Source organism: Elephas maximus, chromosome 12 (genome assembly GCF_024166365.1).
Source record: "Elephas maximus indicus isolate mEleMax1 chromosome 12, mEleMax1 primary haplotype, whole genome shotgun sequence".
Taxonomy (NCBI): domain Eukaryota; kingdom Metazoa; phylum Chordata; class Mammalia; order Proboscidea; family Elephantidae; genus Elephas; species Elephas maximus.
Window position 1 is genome coordinate 92,631,715 of NC_064830.1, and position 21,253 is coordinate 92,652,967.

Consider the following 21,253-nt stretch of genomic DNA (forward strand, 5'->3'; position numbering starts at 1 on the left):
CCTATCTTTTCTACCACTCCGGAAGGCTCCTCCGTTACAGCCTGTTAGGTACTGTGACGGTTAAGGTTGTGTGTCCACTTGACTGGGCCATGATTCTCAGTGGTTTGGCAGTTATGATGTAGTTTGGCAGCTATGTAATGATGCAATCACCTGCACAATGAGATCTGATATAATGTAATCATCTCCATGATGATATCTGCTATGGGTAGACATTCAGTTGAAAGGGAGTTTCCTTGGGAGTGTAGCCTGCATCCAATATAGGTGTACTTTCTGGCAAAGCTTTCCGGCTTTTGCTTGCTCTGGATCCTGCAGCTGGCTCGTTTGTCTGACCTCCAGTTCTTGGGACTTGAGCTAGCAGCTTACCCACCAATCTTGGGTTTCATCAGCTTCCGTAGCCTGTGAGCCAGAGGCTTGCCTTCTGACCCGCTGATCTTGGGCTTACTAGCCCTCGCAGCTTCGTGAATCAGGAGAAGCTTCCAGCCTGACTCACAGACTTGGGACTTTTTAGCCTCTGCAACTGCACGAGCAATTTAGTTGATATATACCTGTCTCTCTATACATTTTGGAAACCCTGGTGACATGTTGGTTAAGAGCTATGGCTCCTAACCAAAAAGCCAGCAGTTTGAATCCACCGGGTGTTTCTTGGAAACCATATGGGGCAGTTCTACTCTGTCCTATAAGGTCACTATGAGTCGGAATTGACTTGATGGCAACAGATTTGGTTTTTTGGTTTTATATATGTATTTACACGTTTCACTAGTTTTGCTTTTCTAGAGAACCCAGCCTAAGGCAGGTACCCCTAATGGAGCTCAACTTTTGCTTATGGTAGCCCACTATCTACTCTCTCTTCCTCACCTACCTCAACCCTGCTTATCCGTCAAAGCTTAACCTTCCATACAACCCATCTCCACAGCTCTGTTCTGGTGTCCTATAGCTCTTAGCAAGCAGGTGCCTTTATTTACAGAGGGAGAAGGGCTGAACAAAGGGAGCAGGGCTTATCCATGGTCACACAACAGAGTTAAGTTTCCCTGGGAGAATTCAGGGTCCAGCTACCCAAGCCAAAGTAGCAACTCAGGATGGAAATGGATTATACCTGGGTCTGCTTGCTTGAAATGGGAATGAGCTGGGCCTGAGCAGGCAGGCATCAGACACTGCACAGAAGTGGTAAGAGCATACTAGCCTTTATAGGGGGGATCAAGCAGAGCCACAGGTTGGGGGGGGGGTCTTAGGGCATTGGCCTTGGGGGCTCAAGGAGAGGAGGGGGTGAGGCCAGAGCTAGAGGAAGGTGAGGTGAGTAGAAGCAGGGACACCACAGCTTTCCTTGTGCTCCTCAAAAAAGTTGCTCCATAGCTTTCATGTAGAGCCTGTGATAGTGGTCAACTTCCTCCTCAGTGGGGTTGAGGCACTGGAGTACCTGGATGGGGCGGCCCACTGTAGGGAGAGGAAGATGGTAGGTGAGGTGAGAGGACTTTGCTGCCCACATGGGTGATGGCAAATTTCTTCCCTGGAGGTGGGCACTCACCCACAGAGGTAATGGGCACGGCGAAGGGCAGCAGGCCCCAAGAGTCAGCAGAGAAGAGGCCACGGCCTGAGAAGCAAAGCCCATGAGCTTATTGAAGATGATCTGGGACCGGTACTACCAGGAGCTTGTAGCAGAAACCTTAACTTTGAAGATATCATTCTCCCCAAAGGAGTACACAGGTACCAGGGAGGCCCTAGGAAGGGGAAAGAAAGAAGTGAGTCGTCAGGCAAGTAGCTCCTGAACTGCCTCAAGATCGGCACCTCAGAGGCTGCATGTCCCTCCCACACCTCAGGCTTCCATTCCCCAAGGCCTTTAAGCAAATGACTGGCCATAAGAAAGGTCTGGGAGAAGGGACTCATTCCTTGAGAATCAATTGTATACTGGACTTTCTTTCACATACCCATTTGCTCATTCAGTCTTTACAAGTACATTTTTGCAAGGTAGCATGAGCCCTATTTCCCAGATGAAGAAACATGCCAAAGGCTTACCATCATGGATTGAATTATGTCCCCCCAAAAATGTGTGTATCAATTTGGCTAGGCCATGATTCCTGGTATTGTGTGATTTTCCTATATGTTGTAAATTCTGCCTCTATGATGTTAATGAGGGAGGATGGGTGGCAGTTGTGTTAGTGAGTCAGGACTCAATCTACAGGACTGGATTGTGTCTTGAGGTAATCTCTTGAGATATAAAAGACAGAAGCAAGCAGAGAGACAGGGGGACCTCATACACAAAGAAAGCAGTGCCAGGAGCAGAGTGCATCCTTTGGACCTGGGGTCCCTGCACCTGAGAAACTCCTTGACCAGGGGAAGGTTGAGGACAAGGACCTTCCTCCAGAGCTGACAGAGATGAAAGCCTTCCCCTGGAGCTGATGCCCTGAATTTGGACTTTTAGGCTACTTTAAAAAACCAAACCCGTTGCTGTCGAGTCGATTCCAACTCATAGCGACCTTATAGGGCAGAGTAGAACTGCCCCAAAGAGTTTCCAAGGAGCGCCTGGCGGATTCGAACTGCCAACCCTTTGGTTAGCAGCCAGAGCACTTAACCGCTACACCACCAGGGTTTCCTTAGGCTACTTTACTGTGAGGAAATAAATTTCTCTTTGTTAAAGCCATCCACGTGTGGCATTTCTGTTACAGCAGCACTAGATGACTAAAACACTTGCTTTGAGACAGTGCCAGGGATTTGAACCAAGGGCTTCTGGGTCCCAGTGGCCTGTTTTGTACACTCTGACCTTGCGTCTCTCCAAGTGGGATGAAGCACAGTGAGGGACACGGTGTTTGGCACAGCACAGGCACTCAAGCACTGAAGCGGGCACATTCCCTACATAGGACAGGACCTAGATGTTGGAACCCACAGAGAACCAAAGCTCCAGGTGTCAGAATGCTGGGAGCGGCGGACCCAGGCTGGGCGCCCTCACACTTACTTGCCCATGCCACAGCACCAGGCGCACAAAGCCTTTTCGCTCCCAGAGAAAACAGCAGTGCTGGCCTGGGCTCGAGTACAGGAACTCCTGGCCACCCCCAATGATGATGATCAAGGCCTGGCCACGCTGGGGCTGGGATGAGATAAAGTGTAGGGTCTGGTGGCTCACGGAACATATTCCTGTAGACATGGATACTTGGGGAGCAGTCACCACCCTCTCCAGGGCTCCTCAGCCTCTCACCCCACCTTTTAGTATAGGAAGGGTGAGCCCCACATCCCATTTCTTGCACCCTCATCCCACTCCGGTGTCAGCCTCTAGGACACTTTCCCAGAAGATATACCTCCTCCCACTCAGCAGAGGCTCACCAGTGCTCATGAGGTGGTCATGATAGACTGGGAGGCTGAAGAGGCCGGCCAGTGCCATCGGGGAGGGCCCAAGCCCGGGGAACTGCAGGGAGAAGTCCTTGCCTTCGGTGCTGAAATTACAGAAGGCCCCAGCGCACATGATCCCATGTGGGTGAACGCCCATCACGTAGTTCTGGTTGGGAGGCAGCTCTGCTGTTTTCACCAGCTTTGGAGAAGACCTCGCTAGCTGAAAAGGTAGTCCTCCACCCCAGAGGACTTCAGAGCGTGAGGTCTTGGGAGGGGATGGAGGGCTCAGGGCTACGGGTTCCAGACGGCGGGCAAACGAAGGGTGTGAGCCCGCCTGAGAGAGCTTTCTCGCCCCAGAGGCCGAGCGGAGTCGTAACTCGCTACCAGAGAGAGGGAGAGTGTGGGTGGGTGGGTAAAAGCCCAGAAGTCTCCAGACTGATCTTTTAACTTGCTTTGTCGTTAGGTCAAGGTTGGCCGCTGGGCGGGGCTGGGGGATAAGTCGTGTGCGAGGGAGGGGCGGCCCCTGGATGCAGAATGAATTGGTGTGGGGAGGAGACAGAAGCAGGCAAGCCTGCAGAGTGGGTCGCAGCAGGAGAAGGTCCCAGTGGCCGTGGAACAGCGTGGCAGCTGCTGCAGCGCCAGCGGTGGCCACAAGCCACCGGGAGACTCTTTAATCTCGAGTGCAGCAGATCGGAATCCGGACCCGCGCCCCGGGCCTGTTTGCAGGTCTTGGCGAGGGTCAAGGCCACCCAGGAGCCACCGCCCTGCGCAGCGTGCCCGGACCTCCCCCCACCGTGTACAAACACACACACACACACACGCACGCACACACACACACACACACACAGCGGCTCTGGTTTCCCACCTTTAATTTTACTCCCTGCCCCAAGCCCCGGGGAGTCCCGGCATGGCCAGGGCGCCGCGCCTAAGTGAGGACGAGGTGCTGGTGCGCTGGGACGCCGTAGCGCGCCTTGTGCTCCTCGAAGAGCTGCATGAGCCGCTCCACGTAGAGCGCGTGCAGCGAGTCCACCTGGGCCTGGCTGGGCCAGGGGGTCAGCTGCACTGGGATCGGGGCCCCCACTGCCGGCAGGACGAGAGGCCGGAGAGGGCGGTCGCTTGGGCCCACTCCCCCCAACCCTCCCCGGCGTACTCTCTTGGGCAGAGGGCAGGGCTCTGGAGTGCTGGGCAGAGGTGGCGCAAGGCTCACCGACAGTGTGGACCGGAGTACGGAAGGGCAGTAGCAGGCCCCAGCGACCGTAGAAGAGTGGCAGGGCCACGCGCAGCAGCGGCTGCAGCGCTTCCTGGGCCGCCCGCAGCCAGGAACCCCGCGGGTTGGGGATCTGATGGAAGAGTTCGTTCTCTCCGAAAGAGAAGACCGGCACCAGGGAGGCCCTGGGGAGGAAAGCCGAGGGTGACTCCCAGGGAGGGCTCATCCCGTTCCGGTCCCCTGAGGACAGCCAGGGCGCCCCACCCCGCGCCATCCCGAGTTGCTCACCCGTGTTCCAACGCCAGCTTGATGAATCCCTTCTGATTCCGGATCCGTAAGATCGGCTCTCCGGGTTTTGCCTCCAGCGCCTCCAGGGGCCCTCCGACAGCCAGGACCGCCACCTGGCCACCCCCAGGCCGAGACAACAGGTAGGAGGCACTGGCCTTGTCTGAGGAGATCAAACCTGGGGGGAGGGGAGAGTTTGGGAAACCAGAGTTGGGTCTTCAAGGGGGGCGTAGGGAAGTTGGGGACCAGGATCTCAGGAAGGGAGGAAGCCGAGGTAGGCGGCGACAGCTGCGGTTGGGGGTCCTGTGGCCTGGCCCCGCACTCCTCACCACCACTCATGATGTAGTCCCGGAAGAAAGGGAGGTGGAACCAACAGGGCAGCATGAGCAGGTGCGGCCAGAGGCCGGGGAAGAGACGAGAGAAGCCTGTGGCCTCTGTGCAGAAGTTGCCGAAGGCCCCGACGACCAGGATCCCGTGAGGGTGGAGGCTGAAGAGGTAGGTGCACGAAGGATCCAACTCTGCGGTTTTAACGAGCTGCAAGGGCAGAGGCGCGAGCCCCACCAGGCAGTGAAATTGGGCTTTGGGGGTTGACGTTCCCAAGCGTCTGTTCAGTCTGCCCCCCATCCCCCGCCCCCTTGCCCTGGTTTCCTCACCGAGATTGGGAAATAGTCACAGAAGTGTCTCCAGACCGCCCAGTTGCGGACCCAGGCAGAGCGTCGGCCTCCCGTCCGAGGTGAGTCTCTATCTCTATAGAGCCAGACCAGGTAGAGGACCGCTAGGATCCAGGCCAGGCCTACCAGCAGAGAGAGGAGCACAGCCATGCACACCTGGGCTAAGGGAATGAGAGCAGTGGCTCAGGACCCAGGCATTCAAGCCGGAGGGGCTCAGCTCCCCCGTCCAGTTCCTTCCTGGTCAGGCCCTTCCATCCCACTTGCTCCCCCATACTCTTTCAAGTATTCCCTAGATCCCTACAATGCCTGCCTCAGGTAATGGGAAAACAGAGCTCCGGGAACTTGGGTCCCACAGGCTGCCGGGACTCACCAAGCCCCAAGAAAGAGAAGACCCATTGCAGGACAGCGACCACTTGGAGGCCCTGGCTTAAGAGGCTGGCGGAGGCTGGCATTTTGTGGAGGGAATTGGACAGTGGTGCTCACAGCTCTTAAGCACCTGCCCTTCTGGCTCAACCCCCGGCCTCTGTCCCACCCCCATTTCCACCCCCTTGGCTGACTCACACACTAGACCCTCATAAGCCTGGAAAGGAAGAGTTAATCACTACCTGAGCTTTTAAGGCAAAAGGAAAACAACCTGCAGGTGTGTGGCCTAGGGGTGAGAAAGGGAGTGCGTGAAATTTGTGGAAGTTAGGACTTTGGGCCTTTGTGGGGAACCAGGCTGGTAGCCAGCAGCCTGGGAAAATGGAGGTTGCCTGGGTGGTGCCTACTGTGAATGGCCCAGCTCCTTGATGGAATGAGAACAGTTCAAAGACCACTTAGTCATCCCATGGGCCTGGAGGGTCGAGACACTGTACAAGAGTTTATTCCATAAGAAGCAGCTTAGGACTTGTGGGAGGAGGACCCCAGAAGGGAGGGCTTTGTGGAAAAAGTAGAGGACTGGTGGGGCATGCCACTCATTGTCACCCCTGCCTGCCCCAAACATTGACCAGAGGCCTGTGGAAGCCAGCACTTTCTCCAGGCCAGGAAATGTCACACACACTGCCCCTCTCCCCACACACATTCCCATCAGGTGCCTAGTCACACGCATTCCTAGTATAAGATACTTCCCGTTATTAGCACCTCATAGTAATTCTCTGATTAAGGTCATCTCCCCACAGCTATAAGCAACAAAAGGACAAGTAGCCTGCTCATCACAGTGGCTCCTGTTACTAGCATGGTGCCTTGCATATGGTGGATACTCACTAAATGGATGGTAAGTCTGGAGGAGACAGGTCCCAATGTTCAGGACCTGTGCTCAGGCTGGGCACACATTTCTGTCCCTGAGCCCCGCCTCACTCTCCTGCTGGCTTCCCCTTCCAGGGACCTTGCCAAGAAACCTTGCCAAGGGGTGTTTTCTCCTGTCTTTGCTAGGCCACTTCCATTCACAAGGCATATAAGCAGGGGGGAGGGAGGTCAAGATGAGATAGGCTTAAAAGTCTAGACAAAGAAATGGTCAGTTCACATGGAAAAGTAATCAACCGGGTGATCAACCCCACCTGCCAGGAAGGAAGGTATCTTAGGCTAGGTCTTCTAGAGATGCAAAACCATTAAAGCATATAAATATATAGAGAGAGATTTATATCAATAGCTCACACAGTTGTAGAGGCTGGAAGGTCCCAAGTCTGTGGATCAAGCTGGGGGCTTCTCCTGATGCAAAGAGCCACAGGGGCTAGCAGAACCAAGATCGGCAGGTCAGACAGCAGGGCTCTTGGCAAGAGGATATTAAGACCAATGAATCTCAAGATCGGCAGGCAAGACACAGGTAAGCTGCTAGCTCAAGTCCCAAGAGCCAGAGGTCAGACAAACAGTAGCCAGCTGCAGGATCCAGAGCAAGCAAAAGCCCAGGAGCCTTGCCAAAAGTCCACTTATTTTGCTTGCAGGCCACACCCCCAAGGAAATTCCCTTTCAACTGACTGGCTTCTCACAGCAGATCACATCGTGCAGGTGATCACATTATATCAAATCTCATCATGAAAAGTAATCACATCATCATACAACTGCCAAACTACATCACAGCTGCCAAACCACTGAGAATCATGGCCCAGCCAAGTTGACACACAACCTTAACGATCACAGAAGGCTTTCATAAAGGAGGTTTTCCGGGAGGCTGGGTAGGTGTTTCACCAGGGGGCAATAAAAAGAAAGAATGGGAGTCCTGTCTGGAGCCAGGAGATGCTCTAGGATAGGTGTACTTCTGGAGGCTTCCGGAATGGAACAGTTGGGAGATAAATTCAGTAAAATAGGCTGGTGCAAGGCTGGGGAAGACCAAGCTAAAGGGGCATGTCCTGCTGTCCTCAGCATGCCTAAAGACAGTTGGGCAAGGGATTGATGATCCCCTGGAGGCAGGACCACCCTCAGGAGGTTCCTCTCCTCTTTTTCAAAGCTGCTTCACATTACCTTCTTCCAGGAAGATTTCTTGGGATGAACCTCCAGGGACTCTCCTTTCCTGATTCTGACCAACAAAAAGCTTAGGTTCAAGACAGCCACACTTTTTATATGGAAACAGAAAAACCTATCCCAAAGCTCATACGGAACCTGAAGAGACCCTGAAGAGCCAAAACAATCCTGAAAAAGAACAAAGCTGGAGTACTTAAACTTCCTGATTTCAAAACTAAACGACATACACTGCTGGTGGGAATGTAAAATGGTAAAACCACTTTAGAAATTGATTTGGTGCTTCCTTAAAAAGCTAGAAATAGAAGTACCATACAATCTAGCAATCCTACTCCTAGGACTATATCCTAGAGAAATAAGAGCCATCACACAAATAGTTATATGCACGCCCACGTTCACTGCAGCACTGTTCACAATAGCAAAAAGATGGAAACAACCTAGGTGCCCATCGGTGAATGAATGGATAAACAAATTATGGTATATTCACACAATGGAATACTACACAACTATAAAGAACAGTGATGAATCCACAAAACACTTCACAACATGGATGAATCTGGAAGGCATTATGCTGAGTGAAATTAGTCAGTGACAAAAGGACAAACATTGCATGAGACCACTATTATAAGAACTCAAGAAAAGGTTTAAATACAGAAGAAAACATTATTTGATAGTTACTAGGGTGGGGAGGGAGGGAGAGGGGAATTCGTTTACTAGATAGTAGATAAGAATTATCTTAGGTGAAGGGAAGGACAATGCACAATACAGGGGAAGTCAGCACAACTGGACTAAACCAAAAGCTGAGAAGATTCCTGAACACAACCAAACACTTTGAGGGAGAGAGTAGCAGGAGTGGGGGTCTGGGGACCATGGTTCTGGGTGACATCTAGGTCACTTGCCATAACAAAGTTTATTAAAGAAAATGTTCTGCATCCCACTTTGGTGAGTGGTGTCTGGGGTCTTAAAAGCTAGCAAGTGGCCACCTAGAACGCATCAATTGGTCCCAACCCACCTGGAGCAAAGGAAAATGAAGAACACCAAAGAGACAAGGAAAATATTAGCCCAAGAGACAAAATGGGCCATATAAACCAGAGACTCCATCAGCCTGAGACCAGAAGTGCTAGATGGTGCCCAGCTACCACCAATGACCGCACTGACAGGGAACACAACAGAGAGTACCTGATGGAGCAAGAGAAAAGTGGGGTGCAGAACTCAAATTCATGTAAAAAGACCAGACTTAATGGTCTGACTGAGACTAGAGGAACCTCAGAAGACACGGCCCCTGGACTCCCTGTTAACGCAGAACTGAAACCATTCCCGAAGCCAACTCTTCAGACAAAGATTAGACTGTACTATAAAACATAAAATAATACCCGTGAAAGTGTGCTTCTTAGTTCAAGCAGATACACAAGATTAAATGGGCAGCTCCTGTCTAGAGGTGAGATGAGAAGGCAGAAAGGGATAGGAGCTGGTTGAATGGACACGGGAAATCTGGGCTGGAAAGGGGGAGTGTGCTGTTACTTTATAGGGATGGCAACTAGGGTCACATAACAATGTGTATAAATTTTTGTAAACTTTGACCTAAAGCACAATAAAAAAAAAAAATGACAAATCTACAGTAATGAAAACAGTGTTGTACTGGCATAATGACAGACACATAGACAAATGGAATAGAATAGTGAGCCCGGGAACAGACCCAGGCTTATATAGTCAATATATTTTCACAAGGGTGCCAAGAACACTCAACTGGGAGAGGGCAGTTTTCAACGATGGTGGGAAAACTGCATATCCACATACAAAATAATGAAGCTATATCCTTGCCTTACCATACACAAAAATTTACTCAAAATGGATCAAAGGCCTAAAATTTAAGAGCTAAAACTACTAAACTCTTAGAAGAAAATGTAGGTAAAACTCTTCCTGACTTTGGATTAGGCAATGATTTTTAAGGTATGACACCAAAAAGTACATAGATAAATTAGATTTCATCAACATAAAAAAAAAAAAAAACTTTTGTGCATCAAAGGACATAACGAAGAGAGTGAAAAGACAGCCCACACACTGGAAGGAAATATTTACAAATCATATATATGATACGAGATTAATATCCAGAATATATAAAAAAGTTCTATAACTCTAAAGCCACAAAAACAACCCGACTGAAAAATGGGCAAAAGACCTCAATAGACAATTTTCCAAAGAAGATATACGAATTGCCAATAAGCACATGAAAAGATACTCAACATTAGTTACTAGGGAAATTCAAATCAAAACCACGATGAGATACTTCACACACCCACTAGGATGGCTATCCACCACTTGTCTGTCAGTTTGTTGTGCTGTGGTGGCTTGCATATTGCTGTCATACTGGAAGCTCTGCTACTGGTATTTCACATGGCAGAAGGGTGACCCATGGTGGACAGGTTTCAGACTGGTAAGAAGGACCTGGCAATCTATTTCTGACAAGATTGCCCAGTGAAGACCTTATAGATAGTAGTGGAACACTGTCTGATATAGTGCCAGAAGATGAGCCACTCAGCTTGTAAGGCACTCAAAATATGATGGGGGGACAGTTGCCTTCTCAAAGTAGAGTTGACCTTAACGGCATGGATGGAATAAAGCTTTCAGGATCTTCATTTGCTGATGTGGCACAACAGAACGTGGAAATTATCAAACAGTATCATTAATGTTATACTCAAGTAAAATTTTGCTGAAGATAATTGAAAAATAGTTGTAGCAGTACATCAACAGGGAACTGCCAGAGCTTCAAGCCAGATTCAGAACAGAATGTGGAATGAGGGCTGTCATTGCTGATGTCATATTAATCTTGGCTAAAAGCAGAGAATATCAGAAAGATGTTTACCTGTGTTTTATTGACTACCAAAAGCATTTGACTGTGTGGATCATAATAAATTATGGAAACATTGCGAAGAATGGGAATTCCAGAACACTTAGTTGTGCTCATGTGGAACCTGTACATAGACCGAGACGCAGTTGTTTTGAATACAAGGAGATACTGTTTGGTTTAAAATCAGGAAAGGTGTGCATTAGGGTTGTATCCTTTCACCATACTTATTCAATCTGTATGCTGAGTAAATAATTCAAGAAGCTGGAAACATGATGACGAACGAGGCATCTGGATCGGAGGAAGACTCATTAACAACCTGTGATATGCAGATGACACAACTTTCCTTGATGAAAGTGAGGAGGACTTGAAGCATTTACTGATGAAGATCAGAGACTACAGTCTTCAATATGGATTACACATCAACATAAAGAAAACAAAAATCTTCACAATTGGACCAACAAGCAACAACATGATAAATAGGGAAAATATTGAAGTAGTCAAGGATTTCATTCTTCTTGGGTCTACAATCAACACCCCTGGAAGCAGCAGTTACGAAATCAAACGACATATTGCATTGGATAAATCTGCTGCAAAAGATCTCTTTAAAGTGTTAAAAAGCAAATACGCCACCTTGACGAGTAAGGTGCACCTGACCCAAGCCTTGATATTTTCAGTTGCCTCATATGCATGCAAGAGCTGGACAGTAAATAAGGAAGACCAAAGGAGAACTGATGCCTTTGAATTATGGTACTGGCAAAGAATACTGAATATGCCATGGGCTGCCAGAAGAATGAACAAATCTGTTTTTCAAGAAGTACAGCCAGGACGCTCCTTAGAAGGGAGGATGGCAAGGTTCGTCTTATGTACCTTGGACACGTTATCAGGAGGGACGAGTCCCTGGAGAAGGAGATCATGCTTGGTAGAGGGTCAGCGAAAAAGAGGAAGCCCCTCAACGAGATGGACTGACAAAGTGGCAATTGTAAGGATGGCGCAGGACTGGGCAGTGTTTTGTTCTGTTGTACACAGGGTGGCTCTAAGTGGAACCAACTCAATAGCACCTAACGACAACAACAACAGGACAGCTCTTATAAAAACAACAAAACACACAAAAATTAACAAGCATTGGTGAGGATGTGGAGAAACTGGAACTTTTGTGCACTGCTGGTAGGAATGTAAAATGGTGCAGTCTCTGTGGAAAACAGTTTTGACTGTTCCTCAAAAAGTTAAACCTAGAATTACCACATGATCCAGCAATTCCAAAGGAGCCCTGGTGGCACAAATCATTAAGCACTCGAATGCTAACTGAATGGTTGGACGTTTGAACCCACCCAGCAGCTCTGTGGCAGAAAGACCCGGCAATCTGCTTCCATAAAGATTACAGCCAAGAAAACCCTATGGGGCAGTTCTACTCTGTCACATGGGGTCACTATGAGTTGGAATTAATGATACCTAAAACAACCAACAATTCCAATTTTAGATATATACTCAAAAGAAAAACAGGGATTCAAATAGACACTTGTATGCCAGTGTTCACAGCAGTATGACTATGAACCAATGTCCATCAGCAGATGAAAGGATAAACAAAATGGCGGTACAGCCATACAACAGGCCACTGTTCTTCCATAAAGAGGAATGGAGTTCTTATATATGCTACAACGTGGATGAACCTTGAGAACATACTTAGTGAAATACACCAGACACTTATATGAGGTATCTAGAACAAGTACATTCATAGAGACAGAAAGTAGTTTAGTGGTTACCAGGGGCTGGGGGAGGGGAGAATGGAGAATGATTGTTCAATGGGTACAAAGTTTCTGTTTGGGGTGATGTAAAATTTCTGGAAATAGTGGTGATAGTTACACAACACTGTGAATATATTTAATGCCTCTGAACTGTACACCTAAAAATGACTAAAGTGGTGAATTTTTTGTCTATTTTACCACACGCACACACACACACACACACACACACACACACACACACACACACATAGCCTCTATTCTGTTCTTCCCCCATTACAGCATATGCCTTGCGGGGAGAGAGGGGGACTTCCTTCCCCTAGCACTGTCCGCAGGGCCAGCTATGGGCCCTGCCACCCCGACCCTTCATCCAAGGGAGAAAATGCCATCAAGTGATTAAAGAACCATGAACAGTTTGGGAGCTGGGCGTAGGGTGGGCTTTCCTCTGAACCCGACTGTGAAATCCTCTTTTGCTCCAGCCCTCCTAATGCCCTTTCCCCAGCTCAGGCAATACAGAAGAGTGAGAAAACAAGACCAAGGAAAACTTCCAGGTTCCCACACAGATCTAGCATTCTATTTATTCCTCCTTTTCCCTCTTCTCTGCCCTTTCTTTCTGGAGTAGATTGAAATGTCCCCTCTACTCTGGGTGGCAGGAGGACATACAGGGTCCATAGGCTGATGGAAGAACACAGATGGACTCAAGAGTTACAAAACCTCCTTTATTGGGGGAGGTGGGAGGTTGAGAAACCTTAATAATTTATCACACCAGGAACCCCCAGAAGCCCTCTCCTCAGGACCCCTTGGGTCTGAGGGGAGGAAACGGGGGCTCCAGGAGCTTCCTGAGAGGGCCGTGTGTTGTGGAACAAGGCGACACATTCAGTCCCAGGCACACAGAACATGCACACTGGAAGCGAGGAGACAGACAGACCCCCCTCTCCAAGGATTGGAGGCTATACCCAGGCCCGCCAAGAAGGCACAGTGGTGGGGAAGGTTTGGCAGAGTGGTTGAATGTCAGGGGTCAACAAAGGACACCATGATGTAGCGAGTGCCCCGAGTAGTGGGCAGCCCCTCGTGGTAGTGAGTGAGACGGCCAGGGTGCAGGAGCCCCCAGCCCTTCCGTGGGGATGAGACCACACAGTCATAGCGCAGGAAGCGGCAGCCACCTCCCTGGGAAGAGGAGAAGGGAACAGAAAGGGAGGGTAAGCAGACATGGGAACTCGCGGGAGCAGACAGATACAAGGGGAGTCTGCGGGGGAGGGGGCACCAGGCATGGCATGGGGTGGGGGTGAGAGGTAGGCCAGAGGGATAAGGGAGAGAGCAGACACAGGGAGTGGGGTGAGGGATGGGAGACCCAGGAAGAACAGCAGGCAGCCATTCCAGAAGGATTCAGGAGTTGATACCTACCAAGTAGAAACTGAAAAGGTGAACAAGTCAGGCAAGAGGCAGGGAGGGCAGCAGAGGGCTGTGTGTAGGGACTCTGGCAGTGCCGTGAAGTGGGAGTGGAGTGGGGGCTGACCTCATAATCCAGGCCCTTGTGGTTGAGGGCAACATTGAGGGTGAAGGTGGAGGAGTCGTGGTGTGGCCGCAGGGAAGGCTGCTCATCTGGCCGGTAGCGGACCACAAAGTTCATCACTGCCCGGGTCTGTGGGGACAAGAGAGAAGAGGCTGGGCGGCCGTGAGTTCCAGGGATCCTTAAGGAGGTGACAGCCTCTAGTTAGAGGCAGCACAGGCTCCTCAAGCCATGGCCCTGCAGTGGTCTCACTGCTAACTGGTGTCAGAGCTGAGCCATGCTGAGCCCCAGGTTCATCCTGGCTGTGTCCCTCCCTAGGTTGCCTTCCTGCAGTCTCTCTGTCTCGGGACCCAGGTGCCATGGGGCCACAACGGCTCTGCATGGGGACTTCCAGCCTGGGGCGAGGGGTGCAGGAGGGTGGAGGAGGCAGGCAACAGCAGGGGCAGTGGCCCACCTTGGTGTGGTAGCCAGGGAATAGGCTCTCCGTCATGGGCCCCACATACGTCCTCAGCAGCTGCAGCCACTGGTCCTCGTAGCCCACCTGCTTCATGTGGATGTCCACTGTGGGCACGTTCTCGTAGCCTCCAGCCAGCCTGGAATCCTGTGGGCAGTGGGCACTGAGCCACCCCACATCCTCTGGGCATGGCCCCTGCAGAGGTAGTACCAGCCTTCTCCCTCCTCTTGCTTTCAGGCCTTAAAACTTATGTTCAGGAACAGTATTCTCAACCACCTCTTGGCTTGACTCATTCTTACTGGCCCTTTAAGTCTCAGCTAAGATGTCACCTCTTCTGTGAGGCCCCCTGGTTTCCCCCCAGCCTGGGCACAGTGCCCCCCCTGTGGCTTTCACAGCATTTGGATTGTTGCTGTTCCTTATTCATTCCCCCATCCAGATGGCACGCTCTAGAAGGGCAGAGCTTGGCCTGCACAATTCATCATCGTACCTGCACTGTCCTGTTCAGTGGCTGGCATTTAGGACATGCCCAGTAAATATCTGTTGGGTGGGTGGGTGGATGGGTGGATTGGCGGATGGGTGGATGGGTGGATGGGTGGATGGGTGGATGGGTGGATGGATGGATGGATGGATGGACGAAGCTGTGTCCCTTACGGACCCCTCTCCCTTGGGTACCCCTTTCCCACCCTCCTGATCCTATCCCTCCCTCAGCCTCTCCCTCCTCCTGGGGATCCTCGTTCCTCTCCAGATTGTCCCCACGCCCCCCTCACCTCATGCCGGCCTCCTGACCACTGGCCATAGTGCTCCATTTCCTCTACAAGCTCGTCACACATTTGGTCTGACAGTAGTGGGAACCAGTACACGTCTGGGCACGGCTGAGAACACAGGGCAGGGGACAGGCAGCAAATGGAGGTGAGACAAGGCAGGGAGGAGAAAGGGAAGCCAGAAGATGAGGGAAGCTGGCGGGATGGGGACTGAGCTTGGGCAAGGGCCATGACTAGGGCTGCGGGAGGGAAGGCTGGGACAGAGAAGGGTGGCGTGAAGGGAAGAGCAGGGCTGAGAGGGGTCTGGCAAAGCATAAGCGGGTAGGCAACAGGGCCCTGAAGCCCCAGGTTCTAGGATAGTGGTTTTCGAACTTTGGTACAACAGTGCATCCTTTTTTTAAAAATGTGATTTCACCCGTAACACCAGCACACCCCGTGGACAAAGAGGAATAACCGTGATTAATGCAGAGGAGATCGTGGGGTGGGGGCTGAAGCCCTATCTGCTCAGCCTTTGTCTTCATCTTGCTCGGGCAGAAAACCTAAGGTACTTCTAAGGCATCTGGGGGAACCCAGTTTGGAAACGAATCCAAGTGGTGGGCTCAAGAGGCCATGGCCATCAGGGTGTAAGGGGTTCTGAGTGGGGCTCACCTGTTCCACCATTCCTTCTCCTTCAAGGGCCCGACTGTAGTTCTCATGAATGTACTGTTCCTTCCAGTCCTGGGAGGGGTTGGGAGTGTCAGGAGATTGCACCTCAGATGTGCGCCCTCTCTACCCACCTAGAAAGCCCTGGGCCCTGGGCCTGCCTCTCCCTGGCAGTTTCAGGCTCTGAACAGGGGGTGTTCCTCAGCCGTGGTGTCATTCTCTAATGAACAGCAGGCACGTGCATTCTCTGAGGGAGAGGCCCCCTACTCACCAGGGGGTTGTCAAAGATCTGCCAGAGGTCGGGGTGCAGGTGGTCTATGTCATACCGGGAAGTGGCCAGGAGCCGGCCAAATTCATGCTGATTGCTGAGGTGGAGGAAGACGCCCTGGAGTGGAGGTCAGAGGAGAAGGGTGAAGGAGACCCTTGGTGGCTGCTGCCATACCAGCATTGGGCCCCAGGCCCCATACCCCAGGCCCTGTCCTGCTCACCTTGTCCCGCAGGCTTTTACAGAAGGCCATGTCAGGGTCAGTGTCACTGCTGGAGAATACCTCCTTCTGGGGCAACTCTGTCCTCAGGGTCTCCCCACGGATCACATATGCCTGGGATATGTAGGGCACATTCCACACGCCCCTGGAGGCACCACACTACAGTCAGCTAGCATGGTGGACCCCCAATATGGTACGCGGTTCATCCCGGGAGCCCCTTCCCTCAGGGCACCCTGCTCCTTGAGCCCTGTCAAGCACTGCTGGTCACAACCACCTCATCTCCTACCTAACCCAGTCAGTCCCCACCCTGCCAAAGCTGTGTGTCTGACTGGTGACCACAACCTAAGAATGGGGGCTTGGGAGAGGACGCTGGGGTCCAAACAGGCCCAGGTCAGAGGGAGGCAGACTCACACTCGCTTCCGCTGCACCAGCTCCACGTAGTCCTCAGAGCGGGCATAGTACTCATCAGGGCTCAACGCGCCCCAGAAGTTCGACCACAGCTTTCCGTGGCGGGAAAGCATGGGAGCTATCACCTTCCTGTGGATGAGGCTGAAGTAAGGGCTAGGCAGAGGGATGAGGCCTTGGGGCGCCTCATGCCAGGAAGGGAGTTGGGGTCCCTGGGGACTATCTGGGGGCTTCTGGCTGAGCTGGACAAGTGACCTGTCCTCCTCAATGAGGATGCGCAGGGTCTGCTGGTTGGTGATGACGGCATCAGCATCCAGGCTGAAGTAGAATTCACAGCTGAGGTCCTGCCGACAACTGTCCCTGGAAATGACAGATCCACAGAGAATCGGAAAACAGGGCAAGTGGGATCCCTCCCCACCCACCCTCTGAGTAGAAAAGGAAGAAAGTGGGTGGAAACACAGCAAAAGGAGGGGAGACAAAAGAGACTGGGGGGCAGAGGGGAAGCCAGTATGTTTCTTCCCTGGGCCCCTAGGCTCTCGCTTATCTGTGAGCTGGGAGGAGGGCAGGACGGGTGGCGGCTGAGGGGTGCTAACAGCAGGTGGAGGAAAAGCTGGGCTGGGCAGTGGGGAGGATAAGAGGCGGGCGAATACACTGAGTGGTGCACATGCCCCCCACCCCCCCACTTACATGGCCATGTCTCTGGCCTCGCCTGGCGTCAGGGCCTCCTCTGGCCCCACCAGCTTCACAACTGAGAAATGGTCCTGCAGCTGGGGCCAGGCGTCTGCAATGTGAGGCTCATGGTACACCTCCTGGAGAAAACATGGGGGGCTGAGCAGCAGAAAAGATGAGCCTGACGAATGGGGGTGGGTGGGGGATGGTAAGACGTAGGAAGGCGTTTGACACGGGGGCACAGGGAAGCCTTGGCTGGAGGGAGTTCTACTCAGGGCTGGGGAAGGGTCCCATGGGAGGGCCCACAGGGAGAAGCCTGCCAGGGTGTCTCACGTTGTTGTGCAGGAAAAGGGTGACCCTGTCAGGGGGATAGTCCAGGAGCAGCAGCCGCTGCAGGAAGCGGGGCAGGAACGGGGTAGGTTGTTCCACAAACACAGCTAGAAGCACCCGGGGGGGAGGCTGGAAAACACAACATGACGGGGGGTTGGGGGAAGCCCCAGCTCCTCCACTGGCCATTATCCCAGGTTAGGGGCACCGGGGAGCTTTCGCCCACCACCACCACTGCTCCTAGCATGCTTTCCTGTGCCCCTGGCTGCAGCGCACTTGCACGCCCTGGCACCCCTCCTCACCTGCCCCCCCGGGAGTGTCCTCTGGTCCTTGTTGCAGAATCCACAGCCTCCCTCAGGAGTCCAACCATTGGGGACATAGTTTCCCAGGTAATTCAGCTGGAGCTGTTGGGGAGAGACGGAGTGACTGAGGAGGAGGAGTGGGGGTGAGGGCGGTCAGGCTGACAGGGAGACGGGCAGGAGAAAGAGGATGGGACACTTTAACCCACTCCTAGCATCTCTGCTGCAGGGACTGAGGGCAGGGGCGGGGCTGGGGCAGCGGCTGGGGCAGGGGCTGGGGCTGGGTAGGGACAGGCCTCTGAGGGTATAAGCTATTGGGGGCACCTTAGTGGGACCGTTGCCATGGATCACAACAGGGAGTGTATCATAGGCCACATTACGAATACGCACACGGTTCCGGTCAAACTTTAAAACCACTTCATCTGGGGAAGAAAGACCAGGTTTTAGACTCCCTTTCTCTTGAGGCTGCCAAGAAACAGGTTCCCCCAATTTCCCTAGGGCATGAAGGGGAGCCTGGGCCAAAGGGCCCCTAGATTGTGGCTCTGCAGGATCAGGAATAGGCCCTAGGGTTCTGAGCAAGCTGTACCACCTTGGAGAGCTCCCCCACTTAATCCCTTGTGACCTAGGGCAAGTTACTAGTCCCTTAGAGTCAGTCTCTTCATCTGAATTGCGGAGTGACACAGTACGTATTCATGTTAGCAATGACAACCACCACTTTTATTGCTGTCGTAGCACAGTGCAACTTACTTTCTCAGCCGCTCTGACGTCTGATGATGTTAACCACAAAGATGAGTTGCAGACCACCCCAGTTCTACCAGGAGCCCCCCGCCACGTACAGGACCTCCAGCAGCAGAGGCCTCTCTTATTGCCCATCTCTGACCCCTGGTCGTCTTTTCTCCTCACCTAAAGCCCCATTGAGGTTCTGAAAGATCCGGGATTTATGATCCAGACTAAGTCTGAGTTTCTCCTGGGTGGGATGAGATGGGGCAGCTCATTAAAGGGAGGGCAGTGGCAGCATCGTTTCGCACTCTTTTCTCTTCACATGGTTCCCAAACTTCCTACCTCGCTCCCCTCCCATTCAGCCTGAGCCTCCCACCCCTGCAGAGCTGCAGGCTACCCCACACTCCTGTCCCTCCCTACCCTCAGGCCTGGGTCCAGGTAGAGCTGAGTGTAGAACAGCTGGTCATCATCGTCATCCTTGTACTTCCACTGGCGGACAATTTGGTGGATGATGGGGGCGAAGCCGATGAACCCTGGGGGAGGGAGAGGCGCTGACCCCAAGACTTCCAGGGTCCCACACATCTCTCCCCACTCCCTCTCCAGCCCTCAGGCACCTGGACCACTCCATGGCCCACCGCTCTTGTCCCCTCCCCCTCGGGCACTCCGTCACTTACCACCAGAGTTGAGGAAGCGCTTGCCCGTGCCCACCTCAGGGTACTGCTCTGCCAGCCCCCACTCTGGCCAGCAGAAGCTCTCTGCAGAGAAGAGCAGGCGGCTGCCACTCTGCACGAACTTCTTCAGCAGCTCTGTCGGGCTGCCAGCCAGAATCACATCGTAGCTGAGCGAGGAAGGGGAGGATGAACAGGCTGGCCAGAGAATCTTGGCTTCCTTATTCTCTCCTCACCACCCTCTCTGCACCTGGCCCCTTTACCTGTCCACAAACATGATGACCATATCCTCCTGGTCTCTGTATTTCTCCATTTCCTTCTTCAGCCACCTGACCTTCTGTCCTCCACCAACAGTTCTGGCCACATCACCTCCTCGCCACTCCTTGCCCAGGCCCAGGGTCTGTGAAGGAGGCCCACCGTGTCAAAGAGTCTCAGCTGGCCCGGTGGGTCCTCCTGACCAGGCTCACCGTGGGAACCCAGGCATCCAGCCCTCAGCCCACTCCTCCTGCTGCGACCCCCCTCCCCAGTGGCCATGAGGCCCACCCGTCTTCTCACCCGCACAGTGTAGTTGAAGAACTCTGCCGACCGCAGGAAACGCCGGTATCCCTCCGTCTCGGCTGTGGCCACCGTAATTACCAGCAGCCTCTCTGCCACCGGCAGAATTGGCACTCAGGACCCACCCCCTGAACTCGAAGTCCTCGGTGCGTGCGTTCCCTCCCAGCTCTCTGCGGGTTCCCATACCCTCCCACCGACCCAACTACTGTCCCTTTCCTCTTCTTCCCCATTCCCTCACAGCCAGGGAGAAATCCAACCTCCTGTAAGAGAAGGGTAGAAGTGACACCCAAGAATTCGGACAGTTCGCTTGGGAAGGCTGGACACTTCAGGGTGGGAAGTGGGCGAGTGGCTGCGTGATTCAGCCCCAAAGAGCGCGCTGGGCAGGGGAGAGGCTGGCCACCCCCGGCTGGCAGACACGTCAGCCTGATGCCCACTTGCCCGAGTCGGGCCCTTCAGGTGCTCACCTGGGTTAACACGGTCACTGCCCCGAGAACGGTCGGAGGCCGAGGCCGCAGGAGGCGGTGGCAGCAGCAGCAGCAGCAACAGCAGGAGCCGGGCTCCTGGGCCCCAGGAGGCCATGGCGGGGAGCGGGCGGGACGGCACACAGGCCCACACCAGGCTGGGCTGCTCGCCGGGATCCCAGCTCCGAAGGGGGCTCCGGGAAGGGGGGCCGGGGCTGCTGTGTAGCCCCGCTGCGAGGAGGAGCAGGGCTGCGGCCCCGCCCTGGAAAAAAAGCGTAACCGGAGGTTACAGAAAACTCGAGATGCCGGCGCCCCAGACAAGGCGAGGATTGTCCCGGGGCCGGGGCCGGGCGCGCGGGGGCGCGGGCCGCGGGAGCGAGCGGCTGGGGCGCCGGGTCGGGAGGCGGGGGATGCAGCAGTGGCTGGGGCCGGCGGTCCTGGAGCTGAGGACTTTGTCCAAGCCAGCCGGGCCCACCACCGCTTGACAGATGAGGAAACCGGAGCTCGGGAAGTGGAGGGGAAGTGACCACTCGCCGAGAGCCCGGGGGGAGGCGGAGGCGGGTCCTTGCAGCAGCCCTGCTTAGAGCGGCGGGGCGGAAGCCGCGGGAAGCCGGGGGTGGGGGCGCGCCAAGCGGAGACGCGTGGAGCGGGCCGGCAGGGTGGGAGAAGGCCGAGGAGTTTGCGGCGGGACTGGGGCCCGAGGGAGCTGCGAGTCGAGGTTTCGTCAGAGGCTCACTAGGGACCTCTCGGACTTCCCACTCGAGCTGTCCCATGTCACTGGAAGTCCAGCCCACCA

At 53.3% G+C, this 21,253-nt stretch overlaps 2 protein-coding genes and 1 long non-coding RNA gene across 6 annotated transcripts; 1 reads left to right on the forward strand and 2 right to left on the reverse strand.

The window, feature by feature from the left end:
• Positions 1–1,032: 1,032 nt before the first annotated feature.
• MOGAT3 (monoacylglycerol O-acyltransferase 3) lies at positions 1,033–6,009 on the reverse strand. Of its 4 annotated transcripts, XM_049903331.1 has the most exons (8): positions 5,852–6,009; positions 5,464–5,642; positions 4,814–5,344; positions 4,526–4,710; positions 3,313–3,422; positions 2,948–3,079; positions 1,523–1,715; positions 1,033–1,431 (listed from the first exon to the last, which is right to left on the reverse strand). In XM_049903331.1, exons 1-7 carry the CDS (start codon positions 5,931–5,933, stop codon positions 1,567–1,569), a joined length of 1,368 nt encoding a protein of 455 aa, XP_049759288.1. In that variant the 5' UTR covers positions 5,934–6,009; the 3' UTR covers positions 1,033–1,431; positions 1,523–1,566. The 4 variants fall into 4 exon arrangements, with proteins under 4 accessions (XP_049759288.1, XP_049759290.1, XP_049759292.1 ...); XM_049903333.1 differs by lacking the exon at positions 2,948–3,079; XM_049903335.1 differs by lacking the exons at positions 1,033–1,431; positions 2,948–3,079 and having other exon boundaries at positions 1,633–1,715; positions 4,814–4,988; positions 5,140–5,344.
• Positions 5,233–8,584, forward strand: LOC126086735 (uncharacterized). The gene is made up of 3 exons (XR_007519580.1): positions 5,233–5,305; positions 6,639–6,733; positions 7,401–8,584. It is a non-coding gene; the product is annotated as an uncharacterized LOC126086735 (long non-coding RNA).
• Positions 8,585–13,206: 4,622 nt separating this feature from the next.
• On the reverse strand, positions 13,207–20,960 carry PLOD3 (procollagen-lysine,2-oxoglutarate 5-dioxygenase 3). The gene is made up of 19 exons (XM_049903330.1): positions 20,461–20,960; positions 19,997–20,088; positions 19,705–19,841; positions 19,448–19,611; positions 19,194–19,306; positions 18,957–19,020; positions 18,378–18,475; positions 18,057–18,158; positions 17,761–17,886; positions 17,446–17,567; positions 17,014–17,118; positions 16,765–16,890; positions 16,357–16,498; positions 16,140–16,253; positions 15,875–15,943; positions 15,233–15,337; positions 14,466–14,612; positions 14,018–14,143; positions 13,207–13,668 (listed from the first exon to the last, which is right to left on the reverse strand). Exons 1-19 carry the CDS (start codon positions 20,573–20,575, stop codon positions 13,513–13,515), a joined length of 2,223 nt encoding a protein of 740 aa, XP_049759287.1. The 5' UTR covers positions 20,576–20,960; the 3' UTR covers positions 13,207–13,512.
• Between the last annotated feature and the right edge of the window lie 293 nt (positions 20,961–21,253).